The 16,143-nt window shown below is 40.1% G+C and overlaps 1 protein-coding gene across 2 annotated transcripts in view; it reads left to right on the forward strand.

The window, feature by feature from the left end:
• Window positions 1-16,143, forward strand: part of ZNF385D (zinc finger protein 385D) — a 336,432-nt gene that overhangs the window by 238,970 nt on the left and 81,319 nt on the right. For both annotated transcript variants that reach the window (XM_027086528.1, XM_027086529.1), the window contains exon 4: window positions 301-463. In XM_027086528.1, the coding sequence (XP_026942329.1) occupies window positions 301-463 (163 nt within the window). The remainder of the gene's footprint in view (window positions 1-300; window positions 464-16,143) is intronic.

A 16,143-nucleotide genomic window follows, 5' to 3' on the forward strand; every position in this document is an offset into this window, starting at 1 on the left:
TACAGTTGTAAATTCTTTTATCTCCCACTCCACAAAGAAAATGTTGTTGCTATGTTAGTGTTCATCTACATTTCTCTGAAGAGAAGCAATAGAATATTTCTTCCTTCCGTCCAGAGGTTTTAGAACTTGATTCCCGTTGCTTCGTAGCATCATTCTAAATAGAACCCCACCGTTTGACCACAGCCAGAATTCGCGTGAATGGTACCTATTATTGAAAGGGAGTCTGTATTTGCAGTAATACAGAGAATGCCAGTTTAGAAATGAGCCTGATTGCATGGTTCATTTTGTTCTCCTTTGTAGAGCCAGGCTGCGGCCCACTACAAAGGCACGAAACATGCCAAGAAGCTCAAAGCACTGGAAGCCATGAAAAATAAGCAGAAATCTGTAACTGCCAAGGACAGCGCAAAGACTACCTTCACCTCCATCACTACCAATACCATCAATACCAGCTCTGACAAAACAGGTTAAGCGATGCTCTTTGTTGTGTTACTGTCGTCCTCATCCTTGTTGTTCGGGGGCTCCTTCCCTTGCCCGAGTGTATCTGTTGCTGGTGTTCCTTCCATCTTGATTCATGCTTGATCCATCTTTCTATGTAATGGTAATGCTTCCCCCTCATTTTTCCAGTACCCTTGAGCGATGTCGATAATCGCTAGTAATGTTGCAGATTTTGCATTGGAAACAGTCCTATGGCTGTGTTAGTGGAACACAAGAGTCAGAAGGGCATCTAAAGCCATACCTCTTTTTGAGAAGTGAACCTTTCCGGTGTGTATCGTTTGCATCTTGTATGCAAGCACGTTAGCCTATAACCGCATGGCAGATTTGATTGAACTGTGAGTACACAGCAGAATATGCCAAATGAATCATGAAGGCCCCCATAAGGGCATTATTCCTGACAGGGTTTATTCTCATAAATCCCAAACATTGCATTGTTTTAAGTAGTGGCTGTGTGAATCTGGGCTTGTTATGGCTGGGTAACCTTCCCTCTGCATACACAGGTAAGTGTTATTGATACCAGTTATTCTTTTTAACGGTCTTCACAGTGAAATGACGGCCTCTGAATGGTGCCTTGGGATAGCTCCTCAAGCAACCAGTGTATTCACGGCAGGGGAAGCCAGTGGGGTTTCCATAAGCTGGCATTTAAAAATATAAGACCACTGGTCCTCGAAACTTACATAAAAAGAGATCCCATGTGATTCGTGGATGTACACACATCCCTTTAATGAATCATTTTCTAAGAATACGAGGGCTGGTTTGTGCCAGTGGCTTTCCAGCCCCTACAAATAGCAGTGATCAGGAAGCATTTATATTGTCATTGACGGGAATGTCTTACCTAGAAGAGATCTTCTGGCCCTGGCTGATGAAAATATAAAGTCAGCAGTGAACCAACGCAACAGGTTAAAGCAACGTTATTACACGCGGTACACCCATGGGACATATAATACATGGTCCTCAAAAGATCTGGAGAGAGGCTTGCTCCTGTGTGAATCTGTAAGGGACGACAGTGTCCTCTGTGAGTTCCCACAACACACTTTATATACTTCATCTGAATATTATTGGCGCATGCATCATGCCTCCTTCCTGAGTAACCTGCATACTCTCTGAGGCTGAGTGACCTCTCGTCATCTTTGTACGCCAGCACCTGTCTGACGCGGGGTAGGTGCTGAGTACAATGTCTGTTGGCTGCATTTTCTTTCATCCCTTTGACTCTCTGATTCATCCGGTTTTGTGTCACAACATATAAAGGGGGAAGAAGAAAAAAAAAAACTTGTCATGTTCATTTCTTTGGTATTCAGAGCAAGAGCTGAATTATACCGTCTTATTAATTTAGATGTAAAACCTTGTAGGGAACACATTATTCTTTTCTCCATTAATTGAAAAGTCACCGCCCTATGTGGGGGGCTGTAGGGGAAATGAGCAGTCTTGAAGCAGGTGAGTGTAATTTCTGCTCCCAGATATTGGCATCTGGGATGGGATCCCTAAAGCCGTACTCGCCATAGAGACATATATTTCATTTGCAAAAAGACAGTAGGTAGGAAGAATAAAGATGTAAATTTGATGTAAAAGGTTTGATATAAAGAGATGAGTTTGATGTAAAGTTTTTGCTCGTTGCCAGACTCTTCTACTCCTAGACATTTTTATCAATAATGGCTGTTTGGATTACCTTGATTTCTCTTTAAAATGCAAAAAATCCCTGTTACATTGAGATGCATGGCATTTAAAAAGATATATATGTACATGGTGGGTAGAGCTGCTGACTGGGCTTAAGAAGTGCTCCCTTGTGTGTCATCTCCATTACATAAATGAGTTATGAATCCATACCTCCATCCCTCACCTGAGAGACTAGAGTGGAAAGGCTCTGTCCTCTTGGAGGATGAATGGAAACTAGTTTGGACTGGGTTGTGGGACAGAGCCTATATAAGATAGACAGAATCCTAGTGAGGATGCCAGATTCACCTAGTGGTTGGAATGGTGTTGAAATGGTGAAGTGCCCTTTCTAGCTGGAGCTAGAGAAAATTCCAGAAGGACAGAGGGATAATAAAATCTGCAAAGTTAGTACAAATATCTTAAAGCCAAAGTAAGGAAGTGATGGGCATCTGGAAGGGGTTGGCTTCCTGATCCAAGGGGACCTCTACCCACAAAGAATCAGGTCATAAAGGTTGAAAGACTAGCGAGTGCAGCACACTCACTAGGTGTTTTAAGCCAAACTCTATCCTTATCTGGGATTTCTGCAAAACTACCTATGAGAAGTAGCCCAAGAAAGCTCCTGGAATTTCATAGGCTCTTAGCCCATTCGTATTGCAGTATGAATCCGAGGCACCTATGCTGACAAATGGGAGTTTTCTTAAAGCTATTACCTGTCCTTTTTATTACTGCCTGTGTCCTCATACTGATTGGGAAGGAGCACAGCTCTGAAAACAGGATGGGTCTCTGAGCTAGTTTCGTACAACCGTTAAATACTCAGAGGCAGAAGGGGAAAGAGAGAAGACTCTGAAATCAAAGACCATATATTTTTTAATAATAAAAAATTGTAACCTTTCTACTTAATGTAAAAAGTTGTTTTGGGGTTTGTGGACTTATCCATGCATAAAAGGTATAGAGACATTAAACCACTTTCAGTAAGTTTACCAAATTGTCCTTAACAAGAATTTAATATGTATGAAGGCCAATTGCTTTTAAAAATGCTTAAGTATACAGTGATGTGATAGACAAGAATCTTAAGAGAAGGTTGGGCAACAATAGTAAAAAAAAAAAAAAGAAAGCAAGAAGTGATATAGACTTGAATTTAAAAATTGCTTAGGAGGTTTTCCTGGGATTCTTTAAAACACAAGAAATAGAATACTCATAAAAACCAAATTCTCATTCCAAATCTACTTACAAAAAGAGAATGTAGACAAACAATTCCTTCTAAATTCCTAAATCATGTATTATGGGCTTAAATTGCTGCCTTAGGCTAATAAATATGTCTACATATTTGGGCTTACATGAAGGCTAAGGTCTCAGTCACTAACTTCATGATCTTGGGATTCTTTTCCCCTCCTTCTACCAGTCTGCAGGCTGCAGTGGTGAGCAATTCAGTGATCCACCACCGGCCGCTCCCAGATAGCCTCGTTCCCCTACTGCTAGGCAAGAAGACACTCCCTAACGTTAACACATAATTTTAGTTCTTACAATCTAATGAGGAGAGTTTGGTGAATTTACACAAAGAAAAATTTACAGGCAAAAGTAATATTTTTAAAAATATTTCGAACACTCAAAATTGTTGGTACGGGAGGGTGATTGCTATTCATTCACAGAATATTTCATGGAGCAAACATTTCCAAAGGTGACCAGAATAACTTTGTCTGACTTAGCGAGGTTTTTTTTTTAATTAAGTATAGTTGCTTTACAATGTTGTGTTAGTTTTGGTGCACAGCAAAGTGATTTGGTTTTTATATATATACACACATATACATATATACATACATATATATATATTATTTTTGGATTCTTTTCCATTATAGGTTATTACAAGATACTGAATATAGTTCCCTGTGCTACACAGTAGGTCCTGTCGTTTATCTATTTTATGTACAGTAGTATATAGTCCTATCTGTGAATCCCAAACTCCTAATTTATCCCTCCCCACGTTTTTCTTTTAATGCAAGTTTTCTATACAGAAAAAGTAATGACAAAACTTAAGAAATTATGCTTAACATAACTTGGCAAATATAGCTCAACTGATCTTTTTTTTCCTGTGAAATGACACATTCGCAGTTGTTGGATTAAGTCTTGTGCGAAGTCATCCTCTGGTCTTTCTTTACTTTCCCTTTGGGGACAATTGTATTCATTCCTATGACCTATCCATTAGGTTCGGCTAGGTGAATCTGCAGTAACAAACAACTGTCAACGCCCGGTGGCGTTTACAGACACTAATTATTTCTCTCACACCCTACAGAGCAGCTATGGGTTTTTGTTTTTTGTTTTTTTTTCCTTTGTTAATTTAACTCTAGGGCCAGGCTAATGAAGCAATCACTAGCTGGGCATTACCAGTTCTATGGAAGAGGAAAAGAGAAGGGTGTGAATCAATAGGCTTTTAAAGCTTTTTAGTGCAAGTGACTTAACTTTCCTCTCACTTTCCTTGGCGAGTCACATGATCAAGCCTGATTATAAAGGGCAGGGAAGAAGAATCTTCTTCAGGGAAGGGGACAGATATTAGTGAGCAATAAAGCATCACATCCCACCATGGCTTCCATGGAGTCTCAGCATTCCACATCTCCAGCCTTGTTCTTCTCCTAAAATCTGACCTGATTTCTTTTTTTTTTTAAATACATTTTATTTATTTATTTATTTATTTATATTTATTTATTTTTATAAATTATAAAAATTTTAAATTTTATTTATTTATTTTTATAAATTATTTTTTATAAATTATTTTTATAAATAATATTTTATAATATTATTTAAATAAAATAATAAAATATAATTTATATTTTATATAAATAAATAAATTAATAAAATAAATAAATAAATATAATTTATATTCTATAATATAAATTATAAATTTTATTTATTTATTTTTATAAATTATTTTAATAAATTTTTATTTATTTATTTATTTTTAAAACCCAGCTGCATTGTGTCTTTGTTGCTGCACGCACGCTTTCTCTAGTTGCGGCGAGCGGGGGCTACTCTTCGTTGCAGTGCGCGGGCTTCTCACTGTGGTGGCTTCTCTTGTTGCGGAGCATGGGCTCTAGGTGTGCGGGCTCAGTAGTTGTGGCGCATGGGCTTAGTAGCTGTGGTGCACGGGCTTAGTTGCTCCACGGCATGTGGGATCTCCCCGGACCAGGGCTGGAACCCGTGTCCCCTGCATTGGCAGGAGGATTCTTAACCACTGAGCCACTAGGGAAATCTCTGACCTGATTTCTAAGGCTTATTGGTCACTCACTTGGATGGTTTGTTAGCACCTCTATTTTGCAGGTTCAAAAAAAAAAATAAGCCTAACTTTGCCCATCCTCCCCAACTCTCTCTCCATCCTGTCTTCCCGAGTTTTACTTTTGGTCCTGGAGCTCATAGACCTGAAACCTTCTATCCGCCTTAGCCTCTTCTTCCTATCTCAGTCCACACATCCGTTCAGTGGTTGGAACCCACTCCCCTCACATTCCCAGAAGACGTCCTTCACTCTTTCACACATGGTTTCTACCCATATCCTGGCCTCATGGGTCTCACTTTTACTCCTACCTCATGGGTAGGAGTACCTCTCACTTTTACTACCTCTCACTTTTACTCCTACCTACTCTCACTTTTACTCCTACTCACTTTTACTCCTACCTCATGGGTCTCACTTTTACTCCTGCCCTAGCCTCCATGCAAGTCCAACTGCCTCCCTTCTGGCCCCTTGACAACCATATCCTTCATGCTACTGCCCATTCATACTAGACAGTAGATAAGGCACAGCACTAACCCACTCAGAAACCTTCATTGTGCCTTTATGCTGGACCTCATGGTCCCCCATGGTTTGATCACAACCTGCCTTTCCAAACTTTTCTTCTGTTGTTCACCTGCAATATTGTCCACTAGAGACATGACCCCCCTGCATCTTTGTTTCTTATACTGTTCTTCTAAATTTCTCCCTTAAAGTGTGTCACTTTCTCTTCTTCGTTCTGCCTATGAAGTCCCGTAAGACGTATCTTCCTAACTGCCCTATCTTATTCTTGTATAATTTTTATGTCTTTACCTTTTCCTATGGCCAGATGATATGCTCATTTAGAGTACATACTTGCATAATCCTTTCATTTACCTTTTTTTCTTTAAAGAGTACTTTTTGTGTAAAAGATAATAAGTAGGTTTTTTTTTGTTTTTTTTTAAAAAGTAGTTTTAAAACCTGAGGCAATCAGTTTTGCTCTCTTGTTCTTGAATTAAAAGCAAACCTCTAGACTTTTTTATTTGTGAATACCTGATTGCATGAAAGAACAATGGTTCTCATTAATCCAAAGAATTCTGAGATATTGCTCATCAAATTTCAGAGTTGCAGGTTTTCTTAAAGGTCATCAAGTCTAACTCCTAAAGTTTGTTTGTTCTTTGTTTGCTTCCTTTGAGATTCCCTGGTTACACAGGTAAAGAAGACTTGACGTTTCTAATGTTCCTTCAGTGACTCTCAGTCAGGAGTTAATTAGCCTATTGAGTTTTAGATTTACGATAGTCATCTACATGGTAAGATCTGAGAACATTTCTCCCTGGTTCTATTACATAGTTCTCTCAAGTCTCAGCGAATTGCAAATATAGTCATTAGATAAAGCTACTATGTTACAAGTTAAATTTGCACTTTTCTCTCTTATGATTCAGTCTTATTTGTATCAATTTTCCCCTCTCTTTTTCTTTTTGGCAATTCAAAATTATCATCCAGGGATGTTGTACTTACCTGACCCAAAGGTGCCAAGAGTGAAACACTTTTGAATCTATTTATGAAAAGGTCTATGAATGCAAAGGAACATTTATTTACTCTGAATTAATAATTGATTCTAAGTGTTTATTAGAATTCAAATTATTTATACTTAGAGCGATGGAGACTTTTCTAATGATAAAGAAGATATCCAATGGAAAGTGATATCCAATGACTACAAATAAATACATTAGGAAACAAAGCTTCTTTGTGAATGTCAGTCAGTTTTATAAGGTCACAGAGTCTGGGGTCTTTCCTTTCCTGAGCCTTATCCTCTCAAGCCAGCTGTTTACATCAGGCCCAGTGCCAGGCAGTGCTAGGCACACACTTTTTTTTTCTTTTCCATTGAAGTAGAAGCTAAATCATGAGAATGGTGACCTGGAAATAAAAGTGGTAGATGAGTAGTTTGTAAGGAAAAGCCAGTCCAATGCCATTTAGAAAATAGACACATAGTTTTCAGCAGAGGACAAGAGAGAATTAGCTTTGTTTCTGTTTTCATAAGGAAGTTGGGAAAAGTTCGCTTTTCTTGACAAAGGCTTCAGACAAAGGTCCCAAGTGTTGAAAATTATAACAGAATACAAGCTGGGTTTGACATCAGAAAGCCATGCATCTTTGAAATTGTGTTATACATTTGTATGTATGATATAGTATGGAATATATCAGATGGTATTTTATTATATAAATATTTTGCATACATATTTATTGATATGCAAGGTTCTGTCTTTAATACCTGTTCCTGAAATACCCCACTACACCAGGTCTTCATAATCAGCATTGCCCATTTTCTTTAAGAAGAGGAACACATGCTTTTTTGGCTTATGAAACCATAGCTCTTTTGACCTTTCAGAGGCAATACGAAGTCATTTGAAAAGGGACACATTTCTATCAGCACTTACAGATCTGGTGTAGTGACATAAAAATGCCCCTCTTGGCGGAGTAGAAATTGTGCTGGCTCCTGGGGTCTTTCTGTTCTCACCCATTCTCCCAAACAAAGACCCCTTGGAACAGTCACTAATACAATTAAGGACCCCATTGCCAGCATCTTGGCACAGGCGCTGAAGCACTGTTGCGAGACCACTGATGCCTTAAGTGGTTTTTCTTTTCTTAGCGCTGGCTCATGACATGCTTCTGACTGGTCAAAGAAAGAGCCTTTACCAAGTGTTCCCTGCTCAAGATGTGTGATAAGTACCAGCAGAGTGTGCTGGTAGCAGATCTCTAGAGAGATTAAAAAAGAGAAGGGAAATTCAGAAAGGAAACACACACACAAACTCTAGCTGCTTATTTGAATATTGTGGTTCCAGGATCCTTGTGTATGAATCAGCGATGACAGATCATACGTTAGGGGTGATGTGGAAATCACAAACAATATTCTCTCCTGTTCTTTTTGTGCCTGAGGAAATCAAGATGAATGGTATTGGGCTGATAAAAGCTTTGACCCAGATACATTATACAAACCCAATCCTTGAATCGCAGAAGAATTTCACCAAGAATTCTTCATCTGGACAGGAACGTGTTGTCTTCCTAAACGTAATGAATGAGTGAAGCAGTGAGGACCTACATTTCCTAAAGAACCTGTCGTCTATCCATATGGTCAAGGGCTGGGGTATTGTGTGCATGATAGGAGGGGAATTAAAACTAAACTGACAAGCTAGACATAATTTATGTTATGGTTCAAAGCAACAGGGTCCCTGACGTGTGTGTGTGTGTGTGTGTGTGTGTGTGTGTGTGTGCGTGCGTGTGCGTGTGCGTGTGTGTATCTGTACACACTTCGTGTATGTGACTGTCTTTCTTTAAGAAATACCAAATTGAATAAAATAAATGATAAGCTAAACACCTAACCAGTATCTATGAAATAACAGACATCTGGATGAATTTTAAAAACTAAATTAAAACTCCCAGTGGCTTTGTCTACAGCTGCTACACTTCTGGAAACATCTGTATCTATGTGTGCATTTGTGTGTGTTTTTTAATTAATGGAGGGGTTTTTTTCTCCCCCTATTTTTATGTTCTTCTTAGGAATCAAGTGGACATAAGCTTATATAATGATAAAATATTTCAACTGCAAAATAATAATTCTTAATGTTAGACTCTTAACTATAACGAAAAAGTTTAACAATGATCAAATATGACAGAACATGAAGTGAGCACCTGTAAAAAACACGTGGACCATGAGAGAACTTCATCTCCAAAGTGGAAAAGTGAAGGGTTTAATATCTAATAGTAATAGACATGAAACGAATGTGAAACAAAACATGTTAGCAGCACATTTCTTACAGTCAGGAGCCATAAAGCTTCTACTGAATTCTTAGTAAAACACAAACTGAAACAGATATTTAAATTAAAAATTATACTTGCATTTATGTTCAATGAATTCCAGACTCTTAAACATGGCATCAGAACTTTTTTGTGGTCTGACCTTTGCCTACCATTTCTGGCAGTCCTTCACATCTCTGTTGAACTCCAGCGCAACAAAATTACTTGAGAATCCAGGGCAAGGTGCGTATGTTCTTTTGCTTCGAGAAATCCTCCCTTATACCTCACCTCATCCCAGGTATCACCTACGGAGGCACAGAGGATGCACACGTTGTGTGCCAGTGATGGATGCCCACAAACATGTACAGATAGAACCACGTTCTTTGCCTGGCTCATTCCCATTTCCAGGCTTCTGTGTAAGTTTCGTCCTAGCACCTACTGAAATTGTGTATCTTCCTACTTGTCAACCCCATCAAATTTTCACCTCCTTGGTGGAGCATACACCTTCATCCCATACGTCGTTATCCCAGCCACTAGCAGTTTTACATTAAAACTGTCAATAAAGTGATGTATTAATTTTATTTTCAGGACTCTCATCCTAAGAATTCTTTTAACAGTGAAAACTAACACACTCCCAAAATATATAGTACCAATTTCAATGCCTAGAGTCAATATATTTTACTAATTGAACTCTATTATATTTAACTACTTTATAATACACATCAAAGATATTAACCAATGTAACTCAGAATTTGAATGTGCAACCCTTGGGTTGAACATTTCCCAGAGACAGCATAAAATTAACTTGCTATTTTAATTACCTTAATTACATTCAGATTCATCATTAAATTACCCTGCTACTTCAGTTTCTAATGAGAGTGAAGAACATTTTAAAAAGCTCTATTGAGTTAGATTGACTATGTACTAACCGAGTTGTGTCACTGGTATCGGGTTAAATTTGAGGGCAGAGAGCATATTTAACTCAGTGGGGTGGAGTCTGCGCCATGCGGCCAGTACACAGCCTTTGCTTTGCTTTTGCTATGACTCAGTTTGCAGGCAGCCGTGCTGGCATTTGATACTTACATGATTGCTCAAGTCAATTACCCTCAGACTAACAGCTGGTGGTGCCTGGCCAAACTCCAAGGTGAAGGTCAAGATGCAGAATGTGTAGCAGTCAGGATACTTACCCATTTGGACCTTATCTTAATTTTTGCCTGGCTTTCTGTTTCCTTGCCAGCTCTCTGGTAGAATTAAAGTAAAACCAGAAAAGAATAGTGCATTTCTTTCATGCTGCTCAGGAAGTAGAAAAGCTTGTGGAAAAGAAAACCTTTCCCATCCTTCTCTGAACTGGTCAGAGATTTGAGCATCTGACTCTTGAGCTCTAGGGTATTTATTTGTTCTTTTATCCACCCATTCATTCACACCCACTCATTGTTATTCAAATAATTTTGCAATATTTTAAGATACTGCAGGGCTGCAAAGTAAGGTACAGAATGTGTTCTACTCCCAGGGTGACTCCAGTCTGGTTGGAAAACAAGAAATAAACCTAAAATATAATCCAGAGTAGGAAATGATTTGTCAGGGGAAAACAGCAGATATACTGCCATGAAAGTCCAGAGCAATTGGAATGATCCTTTCATAGGAGGGAGGTAGAGCGTTCACAAATACTACTAACCACATGTGCTAAACATGTCAAGGGTGACAACCCCTAAAACAACTCCTTAGATGAAGTGTTTCCCTTAAACATTTAGGGCATATTCAGTATTTCTTCCTGTCCTCTCGTGGTTCACTTTAGCAAGAAGAAAAGGCTAAAACAAAGAGGTCTAGAAATTCGATGTTAGAGGCTAGTGAAGGTTATAGGAGAATCTAACTCTTAATTTGCAGTTCAAGAAACCAGATTCTGAGTGAAATAACTTCACTGATGTCAACACGTTTGTAAGAGGCAGAGCTAGGATTGGAACCTAGTTCTGACCCCTGCAGCCTTGCGATCTCCTCGTAGGCAGCAAACCCCTTGATCCTCTGCTAATCCTTGTTAGCCCTACCCCACTGGGGTTTTTTGGCAGTCAAATGTTAATTTTTCTAAATGAATATACAAAATTATCAAATAAAGATACCACAAGACTGACTACAGGGCTTCCCAGGTGGCGCAGTGGTTGAGAGTCCGCCTGCCGATGCAGGGCGCATGGGTTCCTGCCCCGGTCCGGGAAGATCCCACATGCCGCGGAGCGGCTGGGCCCGTGAGCCATGGCCGCCGCTGAGCCTGCGCGTCCGGAGCCTGTGCTCCGCAACGGGAGAGGCCACAACAGTGAGAGGCCCACGTACCACAAAAAAAGAAAAAAAAAAAAAAAAAAAAAAGACTGCATTAGAGTCTGGCAGGACATGTATTATCTTCTAGGAATTTCCAGTTTGGAAAGTGCTTTAATTCTTTCAGGCAACTAAGGTGATATTTAGTGCAGTAATTTTGGTAATTGAAAATCCAGTAACTTAGAAAGGATTGATTCAGGGCCCATAAAGGCAAGCTTCTTCCTGTGTTACTAAGACATTTTAGATCAGTATATAGTGGTATTTAAAAATAAGGTAATGTAGTCTAAAGTTCAGGGGCATGAATAGTTTGCTCTATAAAGTTGGTGATTTCCCAAACAGGAGAAAGAGTGTACTTGGTATTTATATAGCTTTGAAAATTTCAATAGGTCATCATATTAATTTGTAAATTACTGACATCCCCATTTTAAGGAATTTTCTTTGCAGAAGACTGTGTCAGAAATGAGACAAATCATATTTATCTCCCCATTGGTAGAAATATTTCATAAATCTCTCAGTTGCCAAATATTTGGAAAAACACGTTAGTGGTGTTGGATTTGTCTCTTAGTTATTTTGAGGTACCAGTATGTGTTAACTTTTGTGCCCTAGGAAGAGGGGGTGGCTAATCGTCACCCTGAAAGATGAATGGATCTTAAAAAGGGTTTTGAAACAGTAGGTGAAAACCAATTTCTTACTTCAAAGTAATCCAGGATTCTAACCCGATTATATGCCTTTGTGTTTAAAAAACCACAAATCTAATAGCTGTGGTTGGCATAGCCATAGAATAATTTACTTGGCATGGCTGTCAAATTCCTTGAGTATTTGTGTCCTCTATTATTCCCTTTTTTCCAAAGGGTAAAGGTGACATCTTCCATCAAACTTGCAATTAATGGGGGAAGGCAAGATAGATTTTTTGAGTTGTCCCTTGCAGAAATGTAATTTTTTATAATGCAAAGAGTAATGAAGGAAAGAAACCAAGTGGGACTCGATCAACAAAGTACTTTTTTTTCACGTAGAACACATCTAGAATCCATCAAGAAGGCCCATTCAATTTGCAGGTACTTTGTCATCAGATTAATTTAATTTAGGTGCTGTTAAAATTACTTGCCTTTACTTAAAAACCTCAGAAAGTCTTTGTTTTTTAGCTTCCTCAACATTCCACCCAATGTAAATTTCTGCACAGCCAGGAGTTGCCAGTTTTATCAGTTGTCTTCTTATTCCAGAAAGAAAAATAAAACACTTACTATAATGTGCCCTACTCCCTGGTTTGGTCAATGTGCAAATTTACTTTTGGGTACCTCATTCATACTCAATCCAGCATCAGCCTCATGAAAACCGCATGTATGGCCATTTAGAATCTCTGTGGTGTGTTTTAATTTAATGAAAGCTTTTCCCAAATGCTTGAGTGTATATGTGTAGGTTTGCCTGCAGAGTGCAAATTAATATAAAATTTTACATAGCTGGATAGGATACAAGTATATTAGGCTGCAAAATGGTGAATACTCACTGTCAAAAGTAAAAAAAAAAACAAAACAAAACGAAAATGGAAAAGTCAGCCATTTGTCTATCAGAGTTCAACAAAACTTTTCTATACGGCGTCCAGATATTAAGTATTTCAGCCTTTGTGGGCCATGTGATCTCTGTCACAGCTACTCAGCTCTGACCCTGTCGCATGAAAGCGGCCATTGCCGATATGTAAACGCATGAGCTGTGTTCCAGTAAAACTTATTTACTAAAACACGCGGCAGGCTGGATTTGGCCCACGGGCCATACTTTGCATATCCCTGGTCTAGTGGCCTCCAAATGTTCAGCTGTTTGATATTTTTTCCAATTATCTGTGCATGCAAAACAAACCACTCAAAACTTGGTGGTGGGAAAAAAAAAATTGTCATTTATCCTCAGTATCTGTCATGATGATGAGCATCTTACTAGTAGTATTATTAGTACCATGTTATGAGATCTCTCATGATTCTGAGGTTAAGTAGGCAGGTTTTTTTTTTTTTGCGGTACGCGGGCCTCTCACTGCTGTGGCCTCTTCCGTTGCAGAGCACAGGCTCCGGACGCGCAGGCTCAGCGGCCATGGCTCACGGGCCCAGCCCCTCCGCGGCATGTGGGATCTTCCCGGACCGGGGCACGAACCCGTGTCCCCTGCATCGGCAGGCGGACTCTCAACCACTGCGCCACCAGGGAAGCCCAAGTAGGCAGTTTTGGCTTGGGTGGAGGGCTGAGGAGGGCTGTCTCCCATGTACTTACAGTCAGACGGCAGCTTGTGATGCAGTCATCCCCAGACCTTCCTCACTCACAGATCAGGCTGTTAGTGATGCCGCCTTTTGGTGGGAACCTCAGTGTGAGCTGTCTGCCAGGGCATCTACTGGTGGCCTTTCCACATGTCCTGGCCTCCTCACAACATGGCATCTGGGTTCTGAAAAGATAGCTAGGCTGAAGCTCTAATTCCTTTTATGACCTAGCCTCTAATTTCCCAATATCCTTTCACTGAACTTACTCTATTGGTCGAGATGGGCACCAGAGATGGCCAAGATGGTACCCAACGATGGCAGAATGGCAGAGTCACAATGTCAGCTAATCATGTGAGATGGGAGTTCTTGCTCTGGCCATCTTTGTAAAATGGAACTGCCACCGTCTGTTCTGCTCTGTGGTATTTGAACAGCAGCCATAGAAAAGGCAGGACAGGATTTGGAGATCAAGGGAGAAATTGGGACCGTAATAGGAAGAACACATTGATCATGGAGATGCAGGCAAGCAGGACCTAAACCCAAGTTAGTATAAGACTCGAAACACCAGAGCCGTGTGTTGAAGTGAAAGAATTTTAGGAATGTATATAAAAGATGAATGCATAGCCTCCTGTTTTCAGAGGAAGGTTGTGAATCCAATCTAGACCAACAGGGAAGGCCATCAGGAAGAGACCTCCATGACCAGAAGCAAGAGATGCCCTTGACTTGGAGGCCACAGTCTGAGTAGACTGGGAGCTCCATAACCTTGTGACAGTCTGGAAGCCATTGCAACCCAGGACAGCCCGTAGCATAGAGTGGGGCAGACAGACGGCTGTTCCTAGGTGGGAAGAGAGAACCAGGTTTAGATAGTGAAGCTGAATCCTGGCAGTTGTCCCCAAAGCAAAAATCTCACTAAAATGACTGCATCAGCTGGTTGCTTTGACATCACCTTTCCAAAAATAGATGAAACAGCCCATCTGGGAAGTTCAAGCACGAGGCAAGACTTTCAAACTCCATCCCCTAACTTCTCTCATTTTTGCGCTCAATCAGCTGTTCTCAGCGTTAGAACCCCCGGAAGGGCCCTTCCAATCCTGCACCTTGGTATGTGAGCCCCGAGACATCTGTTGTGCCATTTGGAGCCTCCCTCCCCTGTCCCCGGCCATCTCTGTTTGTGGACCAAATGTGCCTATTTTTTGCTCTATTTGTTTAATAGCCCCAGGAAAAGTTGATAATGCAATCATGGAAGTTCTGTCTAGCCTTTCTCTGGGACTCCTTGGACCCTCTAGGGTCCTGCTCTAGGGTCCTGGGACTCTAGGTTCTGCTCCATTCCAGCTGCTTTAGGTGTAGAGCCTATTGAAATTAACCTACTGTGTGTGTGTGTGTGTGTGTGTGTGTCTGTTACTGTCCCCCTATCAGCAGCAAGAAAAAAATTCGCCATATTATTTAGCAGTGTCTTAATGGGTTTCAGTCCATTAAAAGCAAAAGAGAGCATTACATAGCATTCTTTGGCTTTTAACCAGTGAGCTTTCATCGGTTTATTAATAGATTCTAACTACAAATGTGCCTGTTCCATGCTAGGGCTTTAGGCTGACTCCAGCAGCAATCGTCCTTTGGGACTAGAAATCCAATTCCAAGTTCTACCTCCAGGTAATGATTTTGGGCTGCTTTGGAGAGATTAAACAAATAAATGGCACAACTTTCCTTCCAGAGAGCTGAAGCTGACTGGATTTATTCATGCTCTAAAAACCCTGGCCTAAGATAATAGCCAGGACTGAAGTAGCAAACTGCCCAGTGGGCCCAATGGCAGTCTCCTTATTGTCCTATTTCTAAAGGGCTGTGACATTGGATGGACAGAAGGCTGAGAATCAGGGTAATGGAAGGGATACATCTGAATTCTTCTAGAGAAAGTCCGATGCACAAGAACAAGATTGGGAGTTTTGCCTTGGTGCTAATAGGGTAGAAGATTCCATTCTAGGTATACAGACACATACAGGCAGGAGAAAAGGTAAATCAATGTTAGCTCCCTGTGGCACTGGCATGCTTCCTCCTTTTTTCTTAATGAGTCGTGTTTCCCTTTTTGCCTTGACGGCTAGGAAGATTAGAACTAACTTGATGAACAACTGTAATCTTCCTGAAGTTAATGGAAGGGACGAGGAAGAGGTCGATCAAGCACAAGAAGAGAAAAAGACACAAAATTTTAACTTTGTGCAATAGAGTTTAAAAGAATCCTAAAGAGACTAATCAGCCTGGAGAGGTTGTGATGATGTGAATACGTAAATTCAATGTTAAAGTACATTTTCCCTCCCCTTTTTAACTTAGCATGGAGGAAGCTTTTAAGGAAGACTGACTTGGTCTTAGCAAATAATGAAATTGCATTTTCATGGCACATTTAATTGTAATAACGATTAGCGTAGACATCTATAGCACTAACTATGAGTC

This window comes from Aethalodelphis obliquidens, unplaced genomic scaffold (genome assembly GCF_003676395.1).
Source record: "Aethalodelphis obliquidens isolate GAN/ISIS:26980383/991018 unplaced genomic scaffold, ASM367639v1 scaffold56, whole genome shotgun sequence".
In the NCBI taxonomy this organism is placed as follows: domain Eukaryota; kingdom Metazoa; phylum Chordata; class Mammalia; order Artiodactyla; family Delphinidae; genus Aethalodelphis; species Aethalodelphis obliquidens.